The sequence below is a fragment of the Brienomyrus brachyistius genome, chromosome 14, assembly GCF_023856365.1.
Source record: "Brienomyrus brachyistius isolate T26 chromosome 14, BBRACH_0.4, whole genome shotgun sequence".
Taxonomy (NCBI): domain Eukaryota; kingdom Metazoa; phylum Chordata; class Actinopteri; order Osteoglossiformes; family Mormyridae; genus Brienomyrus; species Brienomyrus brachyistius.
This window is the reverse complement of record NC_064546.1, coordinates 16,089,227-16,105,492: the sequence shown is the minus strand read 5'-3', so window position 1 is coordinate 16,105,492 and position 16,266 is coordinate 16,089,227. Positions and strand designations below refer to the sequence as shown.

Sequence of the window (16,266 nt, the reverse complement as noted above, 5' to 3'; positions counted from 1 at the left end):
CGAAAGCCGACATTTCTAACATTTCAGCTTTATAAATCAATGTGTAAATCATCAGGACTCCAAAAAAACTCGTGGTTATAGTGAGGTTAAATGACTAAATTATGATCGACACGTCATCACTCTATTCGTAGAGATCCACTCTTAAGCACTGCGCAGATCTTGGACCGCATTCCCTCCCCACCACCACTACCTCCCAAAATGGTCATCTGAAAACTTCCTGCAAATTTCCTGCTACAGACAGCTTTTAAAACTATTATGCCACATCAACCAAGGGCCATGTAAAAATATTCTGATTTTACTAAGAGCCATAACAGGACTTGGCAAAGGACAAAGTCGGTGACAGCGTTCAGTTGTTTGGAACTGTTTATTGAAAGAATGACAGTACTTACAAAACACAGCCAGCCTTGCTGATTCACATGCACAGTACAGGCACTGAAGTTTCACTCACACACACACACACACACACTTGCATTCTTACATGAAGAAAAACTGTGATTCACAGTACATGCTGGCATCAGTGGATAAAAGTCAATCTCATTACACATTTACTCATTCAAAGGCATTTATCATTTGCCACCTTGAAGCCTGAAAATAGACGTGCTATAGAAAATCTTTAAATGTTAAAATTTCAGGTTCAAAAATAGAAATATCTAGGGTGATGAGAGGCATGCACACATGATTCTTGAGTCTTGAAAGATGTAGTACGGCAGCATAGACGGGTGGTATTATTTAATTATTACAGACATCACCATTCTCTGTGTGACTGAAGTCTGCGAACACAGGGGATTCTAATAAAGAGCCCTTTGTGACCTAACCAAGACTGATATTACACCAGGGTGGTAATGTCTCATGTCTCACAGTAAACAGCCCATTTTCCCAGCAGGGACACTTAGGCCAGTCAGTATCTGCCAAAGAATCACCCAGAAAAAAAAAAAAACTAATCAAACTCTAAAACCACTTACGCTCATTCCAGCATCAGGCTCTACGTCACATGAAGTGGAAGTCAAGAGGAACAACCACTGTTGATGGATCTCCCAGTAATGAGAGGCTTGGTCCATCGCGGCTGAGATTTGTGACTGAGCCTCAATGTCAGCATCCGTAAGCATGGCCTCAGTAGCAGAGGGTAAAAACAAGAGTGAAATGCTAAATGATACACGTATCCATTAAATACATGATACTGTGTATACAGAGAACTACATCTTCCACTGTCCATAAACAGGAAACAAAGAGGTCAAAGGTAAGGGGTAAAGGTCGTCAGGGTGACCTGAGAAGCTTAAGTGCAAACACCAGCTTGGATACAAATAGCTCGACATCATGTACTAGGGCTGCAGCTGAATGGTCTTCTTGTGGCTATGAATGAACGGTTTCCTTTAAGCGTGGAGCAGATGGGAGCTGAATGCCCCCCCCAGAATGGAGCACGGATGTGGGGGAAGGTCAGCAGGACCTCGTCCAAATGGGCAGGTGGGGGGAAGCACCTCCGTTGCCAAGTCGCCGCGATGTGAGTGTACAGAGTTCATCTGCTTCTCACATGAAGGGGCCCCGTCACTCCAATGTGTGAAGGGGAGCCTGTAGGGGGAGCCCTAGGACTCCAGCAGGACGTGCCAGCGGCAGACCTGCTCGCCCTGCGACTCACGCATGTCCTGCCAGTGCAGCCGCTCCTCCTCACCGCTGGAGCTGAGGCCGAGGGACACCCAGCCCACCATCTCCTTGCGCTTCATGCTGCGTTGGCTGTAGATGGACACCAGCAGCGTGACGTCGGACAGCTGGAAGAGCGCCACCTGGAAGATGAAGGTCTCCTTGTACACGGGGTGCGGCTGCCCCCGGCGAAGGGAGGTCTTACAGCGGGACATCTCCTGGCCCGCCGAGTCCAGCAGGGTCAACTTGCCGTAGGTGTCTGGTGGGGAGGTGGGAACAGGACTGGCAGTCAGCGTTGTAGGTGTGTCTCTGTGTGCTAGGCAAAGCTTTATTTGGGAGGCCCCCCTACCAAGAAAATGATTTTCCTTCCTCCAGGTAATCCAGGGGCCCTAAGCAACTGCCTATATTGCTACAATTCGCCATGAAAATTTTTATATCCTCGGAAAAAGAGCAGAATTTTCATTGCTGTGTTTTGAAGCATCTTTCTGCCAGCAGAACCGGGATTAAACCAGGATTTAAAAATGCAGATTAGTCTAAAACATAGAGTGGTCTCTTAATTTTTTCCGTGGTTGTACGTGTAATTGGTATCTTGTAATTATGTATTATTCCTCCCCCCCCCAAAGACAGGCTTTGTCTGCCCATTTCTCACAGAGATGTTCAGAGCCATCTGCGCTCATGAAAATACACCGAGCATCTCATATGCTGCCGATCTTAGCGCATAGACACCCCGTTCGCCGCATTGTTTTCATGTAGGAGCGTAATCACAGGTCAAATCAGAACATCGAGAGCATAATCACAGCTGAGATCACACGGGCTGCCAGCTCCCCATCTCCTATTCCAGCCATTCTGGTGGGGGGGCTGCTTAGGATAATGACGCCTTAACACGCCCCTGTCTGGGTGAACGAAGGAGCTTCAAAGAGAGCGTGAGGCGTCACAACAAAAGTCGACATCTGCTACAAAGGGGGGGGGGGGGGGGGGGGGGTAGCATCTGCTGAAAAATCCACAGCTGGAAGGCTATGACGGCTAAGTGGGATATGGTTATATACCAGCACTGCTGTTTACGGTGTTCACAGTCGAGGGTCTTTGCTGTAGGAGGAGGGTTAGCAGATAATCATTGCAGGTTCAAACATCTCTGCGTTGGCCAGGTATGGCCTTTGCATGACATCAGCAACAGCTGCTGGGCACACGTTCTCTGAGCGGGGGGAGGGGGGGCTGCTAGTAAAAGATTAACAGTGTTTGTGTGCGTTTGGGGGAACCTTGGTTCTGTGTGCGTGTGGGAGTATAAGTCCGCCTACATGTGGACGTGCGAGCGCGTGGGCGAACGGCAGCATGAGTCTCACCAGGAGGCCGGTTGACGGCCAGGTTGCGGAAGTGACTGCCCTTGACCAGCTCCACGGACAGGCGGCCGGTGGTGGCACTGTAAGCCAGGCCGATCAGCAGCTCGGGGACGCCGCCGTGAGACAGGGACTGCGTGGACGAGGTACCGTCGCTCTGGGAGACGGCCGAGAGGCTGAGCTGGGAGTCGGCACCCTGAGGGAGGGCAAGCAGATGGGTAAACAGACAAACAGCCCACTAAACTGGGTCACACAGTGCTGGGTGTTGATACTGTTAGTGCTGCCCAGTTTACTGTGTCTGATACAGTCAAACTGTACAGTTCACCTTGATTGATACTGTCAATGTTGCCAAGTTTGCTCTGATTCACACTGTATTACAGCTCTCTGTGTTTGGAGCTCTCAGTACTGCGTAGCTCACTATGTCCGACATCAGTACTTTACAGCTTTCTGGGTCTAATATGGTCAATACTGCACTGATACACTATATGGACAAAAGTACTGGGACAGCACCTAGCCATGCAGTCAGGTTTACAAACAATGAGTCATTGACTCAATGACTTTAAGTGTAGTGCTGTCATAGGATGCTACCTTTGCAATAAGTCAGTTCGTGAAATTCCTTCCTTTGCTAGATATTCCATGGTCAACTGTAAGTGGTATTATTGCAAAGTGGAAGCGTGTAGGAACAACAGAATCTCAGCCATAAAGTGACAGACCACGTAAAGTAACAGAGGGGGGTTGCCAAGTGTTGAGGCACATGGTGTGTAAGAGTCGCCTACACTCCGTTGACCCCAGCACAAAAACTGTGCCCTGTGGGCTTCATGGAATTGGCTTCCATGGCTGAGCAGCTGCACGCAAGCCTCATATCACCAAGTGTGATGTCAGGAATCGGATGGAGTGGTGTAAAGCACACTGCCACTGGACTCTGGAGCAGTGAAAACATGTTCTGTGGAGTGACGAATCACAGTTTTCCATCTGGCAGTCTGATGGATGAGTCTGTGTTTGGCAGATGCCAGGAGAACGTTACCTGCCTAACTGCATTGTGGCAACTGTAAAGTGTGGTGGAGGAGGGATTATGGTGTGGGGTTGTTTTTCAGGGGTTGGGCAGGGCCCCTTAGTCCCAGTGAAGGGAACAGCATTCTGCTGTCAGTGCTCCGCAGTGCTTTTAATGCTTCAGCGTGCCAAGACATTTTGGACAATTCTGTGCTTTGAACTTGGTGTGGAACAGTTTGGGGAAGGAAGGCCCTTTTCTGTTCCAGCATGAATGTGCCCCAGTGCACAAAGCAAGGGCCATAAAGACAAGGTTAAGTGAGTTTGTTATGGAAGAACCTGACTGTCCCACACAGAGCCTTGACCTCAAACCCAACGAACACTTTTGGGATGAACTAGGACGGAGATTGCAAGCCAGGCCTTCACGTCCAACATCAGTGCCTGACCTCACACATGCTCTTCTGGGTGAAATGGCAAAAATTCCCACAGACACACTCCAAAATCTTGAGAAAAGCCTTCCCAGAAGAGTGGCAGCTGTTATAGCAACAAAGGGGTGGACCAACACATATTGATGCCTGTGAATTCAGAATGGCCCAGTACTTTTTTCCATATAGTATACCTGGCTGTGATACATGCAGTACCGCGGCTCACCATGTCTGGCGCCGTCAGTACTTCGCAACCCCCCGTGTCTGCAGCTGCACAGATACCTGGCTCTGACACTTGACGTTGTCTGTACTGCCAGCTCACCTTCATGTTGCTCCGGGGTGCCAGTATTAAGTTGGCCTCCATCTCGGCCTCCGGGGTCAGATCCTTCAAGTAGAACAGTGTCTCGCCCATCATGCGTTCGCGCATCATCCGGCCCGCCGCGTAGAGGCGGAAGCGCAGGGCGCAGCTGCGCAGCTCGGCCAGCTCCAGCTGCGAGAAGCGGAAGGTCTCCCCGAAGAGGGGCGTCGGTCCCCGCTGCACGCCTGTTTTGTGCCGCTGTTTCTTAGCCGGCAGCAGTACGGCATGCACCTGCCAGGAGTCAACGCCGCTACGTTCCTTGTCTGGGATGTCCCTCGCCGTCACCACGGTGACCAGCAGCCTCCGCAGCGATGCCTTGTACTCCAGGATAACGATGAGGTCGCCACACTTGGAGATGGGCTGGTGGCTGCTGGGAGGCGGGGTCCTGGCCGGCCCCTCCCCCCCCGTCTGCTCCTGAGGAGGATACACACTTTCTAGAATTCCTAGTGTCGTGCAGAACTCTGCATTATGCTGTCAGTGCTCCTCAGTCCTCCTTTTGATTCAGTCAGTATGTCAGTGTTTTGGCAGCAGGGCCAGGTCATATGTTCACACGCGTGGGATGCTCCACACACATTCACACGCACGCACACACACAGGCTGTGGCGAGAACAGACCCCAGACTGTACCGTGTTCCCCAGAGCTGTGCTTGGCAGCAACCAGCTGGCCCCCCGCCCCCTACTGCCTACGCCCCTCACTCATTCCAAGTGTGCTGACAACTGACCGTGGCACATTAGCATGGACAGCAACCACTAGACACTCTCCACAACACTCTCAGACCAGCAGCAGTGTTTACATATTTGTATTTTCCCATTTATCTCATTAATATTCATGTGACTTGGGTACTTTAAGGCAGAGGGCACTGGCCCAGCAACCACATTATGTTGATCATTTTAGCTTGAGCCCCCCCACGACTGCAGTACCTCAGGGCTCCAGGTGGAGCTGTCTGTGGCATCATTATTGTCATCACAGTCCTGGTTGTCCAGCGGCGTCTCCACATCCGAGCTGCCGTCAGCGGCCTGTGTGTCGAACCCAGGGACCAGACGACACTCAGGATCTGCAGAGGCATCACGTGGTCTTGGCTCGAGGCCCCCTGTGGTATCCTGGGAGCCCAAGGAGGCCTCGTCATGCTCCGTGTTAGTCAAGGAATCCTGGAAACTCAGCCTGCTGAGTCTGTTGTCATCTGCAGGAAGAGGGGGGGCAGGCCATTACCTCGGCAGTTCAGTCCGACTGAAAACTAGAAACTGCACAGGAGACTTAAAGAATCCATCAATACATCATACACTACATGAATAAAAGTACTGGGGCACCTGGTCATTACACCTACAGGAACTTTTATGACATCCCATTCAAAATCCATAGGCATCAATATAGAATTTGTCCCCCTTTGCAGCTATAACAGGTGCCACTCTTCTGAGAAGGCTTTCTATAGGACGGTGGGGTGTGTCTGTCTATAAGCATGTGTGAGGTCAGGCACTGATGTTGGACGTGAAGGGCTGGCTCTCAATCTCCACTTTAGTTCATCCCAAAGGTGTTTGATGGCATTCTCCTGAAACCCGCACTCGTAGACTGCCAGACAGATAAGCGCAATTCGTCACTCCGCAGAACACGTTTCCACTGCTCCAGAGTCCAGTGGCAGTGTGCTTTACACCACTCCATCTGATTCCTGACATCACGCTTGGTGATATGAGGCTTGCGTGCAGCTGCTCAGCCATGGAAGCCAATTCCATGAAGCCCACAGGGCACAGTTTTTGTGTTGGGGTCAACGGAGTGTTGGCGACTCGTACACAGTATGTGCCTCAACACTTGGCAACCCCCCTCTGTTACTTTACGTGTTCTGTCACTTCATCGTTGAATTTCTGTTGTTCCTATATGCTTCCTTTATGCTATACCACTTACAGTTGACTGTAGAATATTTAGCAGGGAAGAAATTTCACAAACTTACATATTGCAATGGTGAGATCCTATGACAGTACCATACTTGAATTCACCGAGCTCTTTCGAGCCAGACATTAACTGCATGGCTAGGTGCATGATTCCTCACCTGTGGCATTCACTGATTCATCCTCACCTGAATTCAATGATAAAGAGATGTGTCCCAGTAACTTTGTCAATATAGAATATATTTTACAAGAAAAATCACTAGTATGTGTACAACAGGAGTATGTGTTCTCTTCAATAACCTCAGAGACAGCAGGATCTCTCCACCCACACACACACGCTCGTCCTGCAGGCCAGCTGGAGGGCAGGGTGAAGGCGTATAATGCCAGGAGTGAGTAAGAGCAAGTGGCTGGAATGAGCTGAATTACGCAGCGTCCCTCAGGCCCGCCTTGTGCTAAGCGGCAGGGCCAGAACACACCGTTCCGCACATAAAACAATCGATCCCTGGGTATAGTGAGCGGCCACTTTGGCGGTCAGGAGCGTTCTGCTCGCTGACGACCTGCGGTGACTCATGCCTGCCGATGGCCTGCGGTTCTCAGCCCACATTATGTCAGGCATCCTCAGGGGGCACTTTGGCCATTAGACCTAATGGAAGGAGACAATCGCAAACCAGGAGGCGGTCATGTTTCCTGGGGCACTAGAGGGGTGTGTGGGTGGTGCGTGGTGATGCATGCACACTGCTGCTCTGGAGAACGCACCGGTAACAGGCTCTGCTACCATCCAGCCCACCTAGTCTGAATAGCAGAGCACAGATCATAAACAAGCTGAGACACTCCTCACACAGCATCATACACTCCCCATGTTTTTGATATACTCCTCACACACTCCTCACGCATATCAGACACTCCTCATGCACGATACACTCCTCACGCACATCAGACACTCCTCACGCACATCAGACACTCCTCATGCACATCAGACACTCCTCACTCACCTCAGACACTCCGCACGCACCTCAGACACTCCGCACGCACCTCAGACACTCCGCACGCACCTCAGACACTCCGCACGCACCTCAGACACTCCGCACGCACCTCAGACACTCCGCACGCACCTCAGACACTCCTCACTCACATCAGACACTCCTCACTCACATCAGACACTCCGCACGCACATCAGACACTCCGCACGCACCTCAGACACTCCACACGCACATCAGACACTACTCGAACATTCTTTATGCACATCAGACACTCCGCACGCACATCAGACACTCCGCACGCACATCAGACACTCCACACACACCTCAGACACTCCACACGCACATCAGACACTTCTCATTCACTTCCCTTTCTTCTGAGTACCTTCATGGTCTGAGGGCTCTGAACTACCCTCCTCCTGGTTATGGCTCCGCCCAGCTGCACTCCTCGCTCCGCTCTGGGCCCCCCACGAACTTGCCCGGGTGACCCCAAACCGCCTCGCCATCTCATCATCGCTGTCCGAAGATGTGGAACAATCCTCATCCGCTCCATAGCTGTGCACTGTGGCCACGAATGGACACACAAAGACACATACAAACAGAGGAGGAAACATGTGGGAAAGAGGGAAAAAGGCACCACCTACCAGACAGAGACAGAATTACAGGGAAAGACCTGTGGTCCAACAGTCGGGCCTCAGACCCTCCCACAGAGTCCAGAGACAGGTGAGATGTAATGAGCATGACCAGGCCGGTTCGCAGAGACCCGGCACGGGTTTCATCTCACTCTGCCCGCCACGTTTGCAGCACTGCCCGTTTCTTCCACACCCTGAAATCACTGCCAGAGCACTCTGATGTCATCACACCCCCTACAGGACTATCTGCTTCCCGCTGGTCCCAGACCCGTACCCCGCTACGCCCATCCGTTCCAGTCCATACGTGCACCTGCATCTAAAGGACCATAAAGAAAACAGGACAGCGGCAGTGTTGCTATGGATCCCCAGAGCATGGCTGGCTGACCTGAGGAGGACATCTTCTGCACCGTAGGGCACTCGCTCTGCTCAGGCCCCGACTCTGTCTCCATGACAAAATAGAGTAGAGGCGGGGGCCTTTACAGATGCATGTGACCTCACCAAAAAGGTTAATGCAATAACGCCCCCCCCCCCCACACACAAACCATCCCCAGCCCCTCCTGTATATACACAATTACAGCAGGACACTGGTGAAGTGGGTGGCTCAGAAGAGCCCTTTATGGCTGCTGAGGCTAGATGAGAAAAAGCCTTGCAGTTCAGTGACTAACGCGAATGGCCCAGGAGAGAGCACTGGGCTCTGTTCCCATGGCAAAGGCCAGCCAATAGCCGGCACTCGTTATCCTCCGGAAGGAACTCAGATCTGATGCTGGGGGCCCTTTGCCAAACCGAGCGAGTTAGAGGGCCCACTAAGGAAATATGGGTCAGTCCACATCCTGAGGAGACAGAAGAACTGGGACTGTGGGATACAGGTGCAGGTGTGTGTGTGTGTGTGTGCGCGTGTGTTTGGATCACACGTTCCTCTCAGTATGAGCATGGCTGCTGATCACACGGAGCCCCAGGATAATCACCGGAGGCTCTCACCCCCGGCAGCCTCAGGGCCAGACGCTCCTGTTGGCATCAATTATCTAATTCCTCTGAATAGCACAGTGAAGGCGCTGGACCGCATTCTACACCTGCTGTCGAGGGAGTAGCAGAATGTGACACCACCCTTCCTGGGCAGATGGAGAGCAGCCCACCCTGTGTCTTACTTGCCGAGCAGCGGTGAACCTTGTAATTGTGTTCAGGGATCAGTCACAGAACAGCGGCCGGTATTACAGCCCTTACCGGAGGAGTGTGCGCACGACAGGCCCTCCTCTGGGCACAGGAGCTGGCTCTCCACATCCTCCATCTCCTCCGGGATGGTGGAGAGCCGGTCAGCTATCTGCTCCTCGGTGAGACCCAGCTGGACGAGTCGCATGCGGATGGCTTCCTGCGTATTCCTCTCGTCCATGGTGGTTTCCTCCACGACCGCGTCCTGCCCGCCGCCAGCCTGGCACCCAGGGTCAGGCCCTCCTGGGTTACTGCCCCCTGGGCCCAGGCTGAGGAAGGCAGAGGAAATGGCCTGGGAGACTTGCGAGAACCATGCGGCCAGCGCAGTACCGGTGCTGCCTCCCTCTCCCTCCCTAGGGGCTGACATGGTGGCGTGTGGTGGAGAGCAGAAGCTGAGGAGGACTCAGCAGGACACGAGCGCCAGGCCCCCGGCTTCTAGAAGGAGCAAGATGCTCTGTCACGCATATGCACACACACATACACGCACATGCACGGCATGCTTCAGCTTACTGTTTACCCAGTGGCCACGTAACACACTGACAGGTCTGTGTGTCACTGCTAACTTGTTAAAGTGACAGTGTGTAGGTCACAGTCAGACAAAGACCAGAGGAAAAGCTCCAGCTCCCCAAGCGTTCTGAATCAGGCAGGGGCATCACAACAGGCCCCGCCTCCCATGGTGCCCAGACACGCCCACTCTCAGATTCCCCGTCTGTGATGCCTGGACCCCGAACGTCAGCCTCAGAAATGGCCAGAGCTCGGCAAGAAGCATCAAAGCTGTTCCGATGCCTGGCGAGTCTGTCCAATGGCACCAAGCCAGCTAGTGGTGTCCAGGAAGTGATGTCACACGTGAGGGCGTGGCCCAGTTACATAAACGCAGCAGTGGGAGGGCAGACATCTCAGTGCAAGGTGGGAAAATAGAACTGTGATAGGAAGGTGGAAAGGAACACATCTGTCAGCGTGACTAAGCTGACGTGAGACTAACAGAATTGCGAGCTGAGTCTGGGACACAAATCCAGAGGTCTGAAACATGGTTAATGGATTAAGGTGATTAATAAAGTGTAAAGGGAGAGGAGACGTCCTCTGGTGTGAAGGAACAGGGAGAGAAAGTCACAGCAGAGAGGCAGTGACCGGCAGGATGTCCTGGGGAAATGAGGGACTAGTTGGGGGCAGGGCCAGTGTAATGGGAGTGGGACAGGCATGGAAACCAGATGGCTCCCCCATCCCCATAGCTTGACACTCACCCAGGGCCTGGCGGATGCTGCCTGTCTTTTGGGAGCCCCACCCCCTGCTGTAGAGCTCTTGGCGGGACAGGCCACGCACGTGGGAGAAGAAGAGCTTGCTGGTGACGAAGAGGAAGACCAGGGCCAGCAGCACCAGCAAGACGCCCGCCGCTGACAGGAAGCCAACGGCCTTGGGGGTGACTGGACAAGAGAGACAGGCAGACAGGTTAATGTTGTGCAAAAATGACGTGCGTGCCACCTGAGAGCTGTCCAGGGGCAGCATGTACGGCATGAGACGATCCGTTCATCCCCATCGCCTTGTCACTGGGAACTGACTTGTGTCCATCTCAGCCAGAGAATCCAACATCACAGACTCCCCACCGACGTTTGAGATGAGTGATCTTGTGGCCACTCAGAAATTGGCATCTGAAGATACAGTTGCTGTTGTTTGCAAGCAACTTCTGGTGCGACTACGAATCAAGCAGCTTTCACCGATCACACGACAAAGAAGCGTTTAAATACCCCAGGAGTTTAATCAGAGACCAGTGCAAACCAGTCACAGCATCCATTTCTATCAGCTACCTCAGCTTTAATAAGACTCTCTTACTTAAGCCCTGAATCAGACGACGGAGGCAGTTCAATGACACATGGGTTGTGGGTAAAAGGAAAAACAAACCCAGGTAGGAGTCGGATGCCTGACAGAGACACAGTCCCTCGTCGGGGTGAGTTCTGGGCCGGAGGTCACACCACCCGTCCACACCTGACTGTTGAAGCAGCTCCCTCACGCAGGCGTACACGAATAATCACGTCCGACATACTGGTCCGGCAGCACCGTCCACTGCAGTCACATGACCAGCAGTCTCGTGGCGTTGATGGTAGATTCCAGGATACAACGTCAGGTAACAAGCGCAGGGTGAGTGAGAACTGGGAGGGGAAAGGCAGGATTTCTGTGTTTGTTCTGCTGTGTGCAGAGCGGGTGTGGTCAGACACTGGCAGAGAGCGACGGCATGGTGCCAAGGGGCGGGGGAGCCTCACACTCACCTTCAGGTCACCACCTTCCATGAGGTCCGGACCGAGCCGGACCCCTCCTCACGACAGAACTGGAATGTTCTAGAGGGGAACGTAGAGTCCCGTGAGGGACCACACACAGGCATTCTCACGTTACAACCGAGCTGACCCCCCCGCAATCTCCAGCTTACAATTTTCCCAGCGCCACAGATGAGTGCCGCCCCCCTACACCTGAGCGCTGCGGATCAGCCGGTTGCCGTGGAAACCGTGTTCCGCAGACATGGCGTCCGCGGCTTCGCCCACACACGGGAAAGAAAAGAACAGGAGCTGTGTTCCCATGGCGATACACGCCTGACACGATTGGACAGGTTAACGTGGATGTGACTCCACCATGCATGTGTGGCAGCCTGAACCTCGGCGACCTGCTTCCCAGGCTTCAGTAATGCCAAACACACCCCCCCCCCCCCCCCCCCCCCCGGTGGCGTATCTCTACGCTGCTCACCGCCCTCTTCCTGTAACCGCTCAGTTATTTTGACAGGAAGCAGGTCACACATTACGTCCTTGTGCCGTAACCTCATCTTCGATCAAACAATACACCCTCCAATACCTCACCCTCAAAGACTGTCGCGCTTAATCCTTTAGGTGCTACAACACATGTGTAAACAGACACCCATATATGTGCACATGAACGCGTTTATTTTAATACACAAAAATGACTAATCACCGCAACCCCCCACCCACCCACGAATCGAACAGCACAGAATCCTGAAAGCTGGAGCAGATGGTAATGAGTCTGGGAGGGACTAGAAAACACAGGAGATGGCCCCTCTCTGCAGGACACACTGGGACAGGAGCCCCAGACATTGGGCAGCCCCCCCCCCCAAATCACTGCAATGAGCGAAAGTGAGACCCATCAGACTTGCTCACCTGAAAATATTATTAAAGACTCACACAGACCATCAGGTCCAATACAAAGGAAGGAAAGACAGAATGTCACATGCCGAGATAATACTGACGGCCTCCTGTTCAAGGTCTGCTATAAAATGCAGATGGAAACAGTCATTGAATGGTATTACAGCACCCCCATCTGGAATGTGAAAAAATCTGTACGACCAATAGATTCTAGCCCTAAGCTATTAATCAAAACAAATCAGATCAGAGGAACATCCAGGCAGAGACGGTAAATTTAACAAACCTCAGCAATCAAACAGAGCAGAACATGATTAAAGTCTTTCTTAAAATCACCAACTCCCTCAAGCAGACAACAAAATATTCCAATCTACGACTAGGCATCCAAACCACAGAACAAGAAGCACATTCCCTAAAAACAACAGGGCTCCACCTCATTACTGCTGCCCTGGTACAAAAGGTCTATATTAACAACAGATGGGGCTCTTCAAATAGATAATTATTAAGTTAATGAAGCAAAGGTTCAACTCCTAGGACAAAGTGCTGTTGTATTCTTAAGAAAAATGCCACACAAAGTTCAGCTGAGTCTCCAGTGGTATGGAAAGACGGGCGTGCAAGCGGGTTCCTTAGTGAGCAGAGTTTAACTAAATGTTCCACTAAAGTTACTAAGAACTAGGATCATGTGAATACGGGCTCACGGGTCTTTGCTGGGAAGCACGAAGTCACCCTCGATCCCCCGGGGCTGGGCGCTCTGTGGGGCTGCTCTCCTCTGGTCTTTCTGGTCCTCTGCTCTAGATGGACGGAGGTCCCCTCAAGAACTGGGAACTGAATAATGCCCTCGCCTCCCCGATGTTTTGCTTACCTCCTCCGCTGGCAGGATCACGGCCGCCCTCCACCCAATCTACAGGCTTCCTGCCTCTACAGAGCCCACCTCCCTTCCTGGTCCCCCTACAGACAAAACAACCACAGAGAGGCTGAGATAACAGCCGAGGTCTGACCGACACAAGCGCTCCCACAGTTCTGGGCTCCGTCACGTGAAATCAATAATTAGGAATGTGACGTCTCACTCTCGGAAACTGCCCTTCATGCTGCATGTGTCCCCACCTCGAAAGACTCAACACGGTGTCTGCGGTAATGGACCTGTCATTACCCACACCTGAGTAAATAGCACACCCAGGAGTGCCTTTATAAGCACAAATGCACACCCACAAATACACACATGCGCACACACACAGGCTGGACTTCTACATGCACTCCGCTGGTGGATCTCCTCCATAGTTACATTTTTATTCCGTTACACCCCTTACCCATATAACACTACTAGTCAGATAATTATGAAGCCCTTGACTTCCTGGTTCATATGTTACCGCTGCTTTCCTCAGTGCCACTCAACAGCATCTGAAGCAAGTGTGGGGTCGACGTGTGGTTTCTGAAGAGGAAGGGCCCGAGTAATCTGTGTGAACAGGAAGTGCACGTTGCTAAATCACAAATCACGCTCCCAGCAGTCCTGACGAAATTTCTACTTCACTCTCATTCATCCACGTCTCCTCAGTTAAGCAGAAAATCCCTTCAAGATAATGAAACGAGGTTGAAAACCCGAAAAGACGTCCTAAGCTCATGCAAAAAAGTTGTAACAAATGACGGCAATAATTTGACGCTGGATATTTTTCTGCTCAGAAGCCAGTTCAGTTTCCCAAGGCTTCTCACACTGGTATGAAGTCACTGGTAACTGGAATCTGTGTGTAGGTGACTGCGGGGAATGATTCAATCCTGGCACAAACATACTTTAAATAAGGGGTAAGCAATCCCAGGCAAACGAAGGGCCGTCTAAATGCGGTACAGGGTCAGAGAGACTGTTACAGGAAGGGAGCATTTGACAAGCCATGCTTTAAGAAGTCCGAGTTAAACCACAGTGTATAGCTGTGTAAGACTGAGCTAAATCCCTTGCTATGAGAAGGTTTTCCTGTGTACTTGGCTCTCTATAGGAGAGGAGTCCATTAATGCGCTAATTCGCTAATTCCACCTTTAAGAAGAAAGGATGCTGTCAGAGTCCACCAACAGCCCAGTATTACCACCGAATCAGCTCCAGCTGTCAGAGAGACCAAAGAGACTATGACAGAATCTCACAAAAATGCTTACAGACTGACAGGCCCGGGCACCTAACAACCTAACTTCTACGTCTAAAATAACAATCTACCTTTTTAGGATGAAATCTGGAAATCAGTTCTATGCAGAGGTGTACAAACTGGGGGGGGCATTTAACTCGGCTTCATTCTTCGCCCCAATAAAAAGACCTTGGAATTTTAATTAAGTGCCGACCCCCCAGTCTCCAAACTCTCTCCTGCATCATTGAATCTCCGTGAATGTCTGAAATCACAACCCTTTACTGTCTTCGGTAGCCTCACATGGAAGACAAGAAGGAAAACTCTTCAACAGAACAACTTTCTAAACCTACAAACCTCAAAGTAAAATCAGGTATCAGGCCCGGCAGGCATAATTCCCATGCCTGGGATAAAGTTATTCCAAACAGACCGCCACGACACCCGTCCCTTCAGCCCTGGCCCTTCCCGAGACAGTGGGCTTGATGTAGACACGCAGACACAGGTACATCGATTAATTTGTACCCGTTACAGGGTTGCTCTCCGAGGGCCCCTACTGGCAGAAGCCTCTCATTAGATTAGGATACCTGATGACTGAACCTGCACTCACTCTTGACTCAGTAGCGACCCGGTAGGCGAGCATACCCTTTCAGACACGCACGATCGCATCAATTTTACTTAGATTATTCGGGCCTCAAATTCAGGTGCAGTGAACGCAGTAAAGCAGTAATGAAATTAGCTAATGATATATATACATAAAACATCCTCCGACCCAGATCCAGCTGCCGGGACAGCTGGAAAGTGTGCCCCCCCAGGCTGCACCATGGCAACAGGGATATTCAGGAAGGGTATCCAACAAACCCAGTCAGGAACAGCACTTTAAATCTTACTGCAAAACGTGCCTGAACACTACCACCCCAATTACCCTCTTGGGCATTGCTAATTTAAAACGTTAGGTTTTTCCTTTATGCTTCATACTCACAATGGCATATAAAATAACCGTCTCCTCACATACAGAATTTAGAAAAGTATTTTTTGTAGAAAAAAAATGTCCGAAAGCATGCAATCCCTTTAACAATGGGTGTTAAACATCCGAATCATGCCTCTTGAAAACGAATCGGCTTGTTGTAGGTGAGAATGGTTCTGCATATTTCTGATGAACGAAAAGATTACTCTTGCACTTTGAAGGAGAGCACACTCAGTACGAGTGTCAGTTTCTGAACTACAAACGGGTCGAAAGGCGGTTTATTTTCCGTGCGCAAATCCGTGCATTGTCAAAACACCGTTATGTGAAACCACACATCCCTGAGTGGATAAAATAATAGTCGTTCCTAATAATATCGGAAGAGGCTTTACTCACTATCAGAAACCATGGTGGACGGATGACCTCTCCGGCTCTGCAGCTCACCAGTGTTTCGCAACCTTCCTCGGGATTGCAGACAGCGCTTTCTAACGGGGATCTAATGGAAAGGCGATCTCCGTTCACTCCTCCATCCACAGCCGCAGTTACGATGTCTTCCTTCTCTCACCGCCCTCCCCATTGCCCCCCCCCCGTATGGACATGTTAAGTGGTTAAAGCATCCCTCTCCTGGGCGG

At 51.3% G+C, this 16,266-nt stretch overlaps 1 protein-coding gene across 6 annotated transcripts; it reads right to left on the bottom strand.

Moving 5' to 3' along the window:
- Nucleotides 1–358: 358 nt before the first annotated feature.
- LOC125707992 (synaptotagmin-16-like) lies at nucleotides 359–16,152 on the bottom strand. Of its 6 annotated transcripts, XM_048975451.1 has the most exons (11): nucleotides 13,639–16,152; nucleotides 13,434–13,519; nucleotides 11,696–11,764; nucleotides 11,331–11,578; nucleotides 10,676–10,855; nucleotides 9,450–9,869; nucleotides 7,982–8,158; nucleotides 5,660–5,919; nucleotides 4,704–5,153; nucleotides 2,976–3,165; nucleotides 359–1,894 (listed from the first exon to the last, which is right to left on the bottom strand). In XM_048975451.1, exons 6-11 carry the CDS (start codon nucleotides 9,799–9,801, stop codon nucleotides 1,581–1,583), a joined length of 1,743 nt encoding a protein of 580 aa, XP_048831408.1. In that variant the 5' UTR covers nucleotides 9,802–9,869; nucleotides 10,676–10,855; nucleotides 11,331–11,578; nucleotides 11,696–11,764; nucleotides 13,434–13,519; nucleotides 13,639–16,152; the 3' UTR covers nucleotides 359–1,580. The 6 variants fall into 6 exon arrangements, with proteins under 6 accessions (XP_048831408.1, XP_048831404.1, XP_048831407.1 ...); XM_048975447.1 differs by having other exon boundaries at nucleotides 13,270–16,152; XM_048975450.1 differs by adding an exon at nucleotides 13,270–13,362 and having other exon boundaries at nucleotides 11,331–11,764; nucleotides 13,434–16,152.
- Between the last annotated feature and the right edge of the window lie 114 nt (nucleotides 16,153–16,266).

Bases quoted from the DNA above. Each gene is read 5' to 3' on its own strand.
- LOC125707992 (XM_048975449.1), bottom strand. From the start codon at position 9,801: ATGTCAGCCCCTAGGGAGGGAGAGGGAGGCAGCACCGGTACTGCGCTG. The intron at 5,154-5,659 runs GTACTGCAGTCG...TATCCTCCTCAG, and splicing joins GCTCCACCTGGAGCCCTGAG to GAGCAGACGGGGGGGGAGGG. The intron at 3,166-4,703 runs GTGAGCTGGCAG...GCCCTCCCTCAG, and splicing joins CACCCCGGAGCAACATGAAG to GGTGCCGACTCCCAGCTCAG.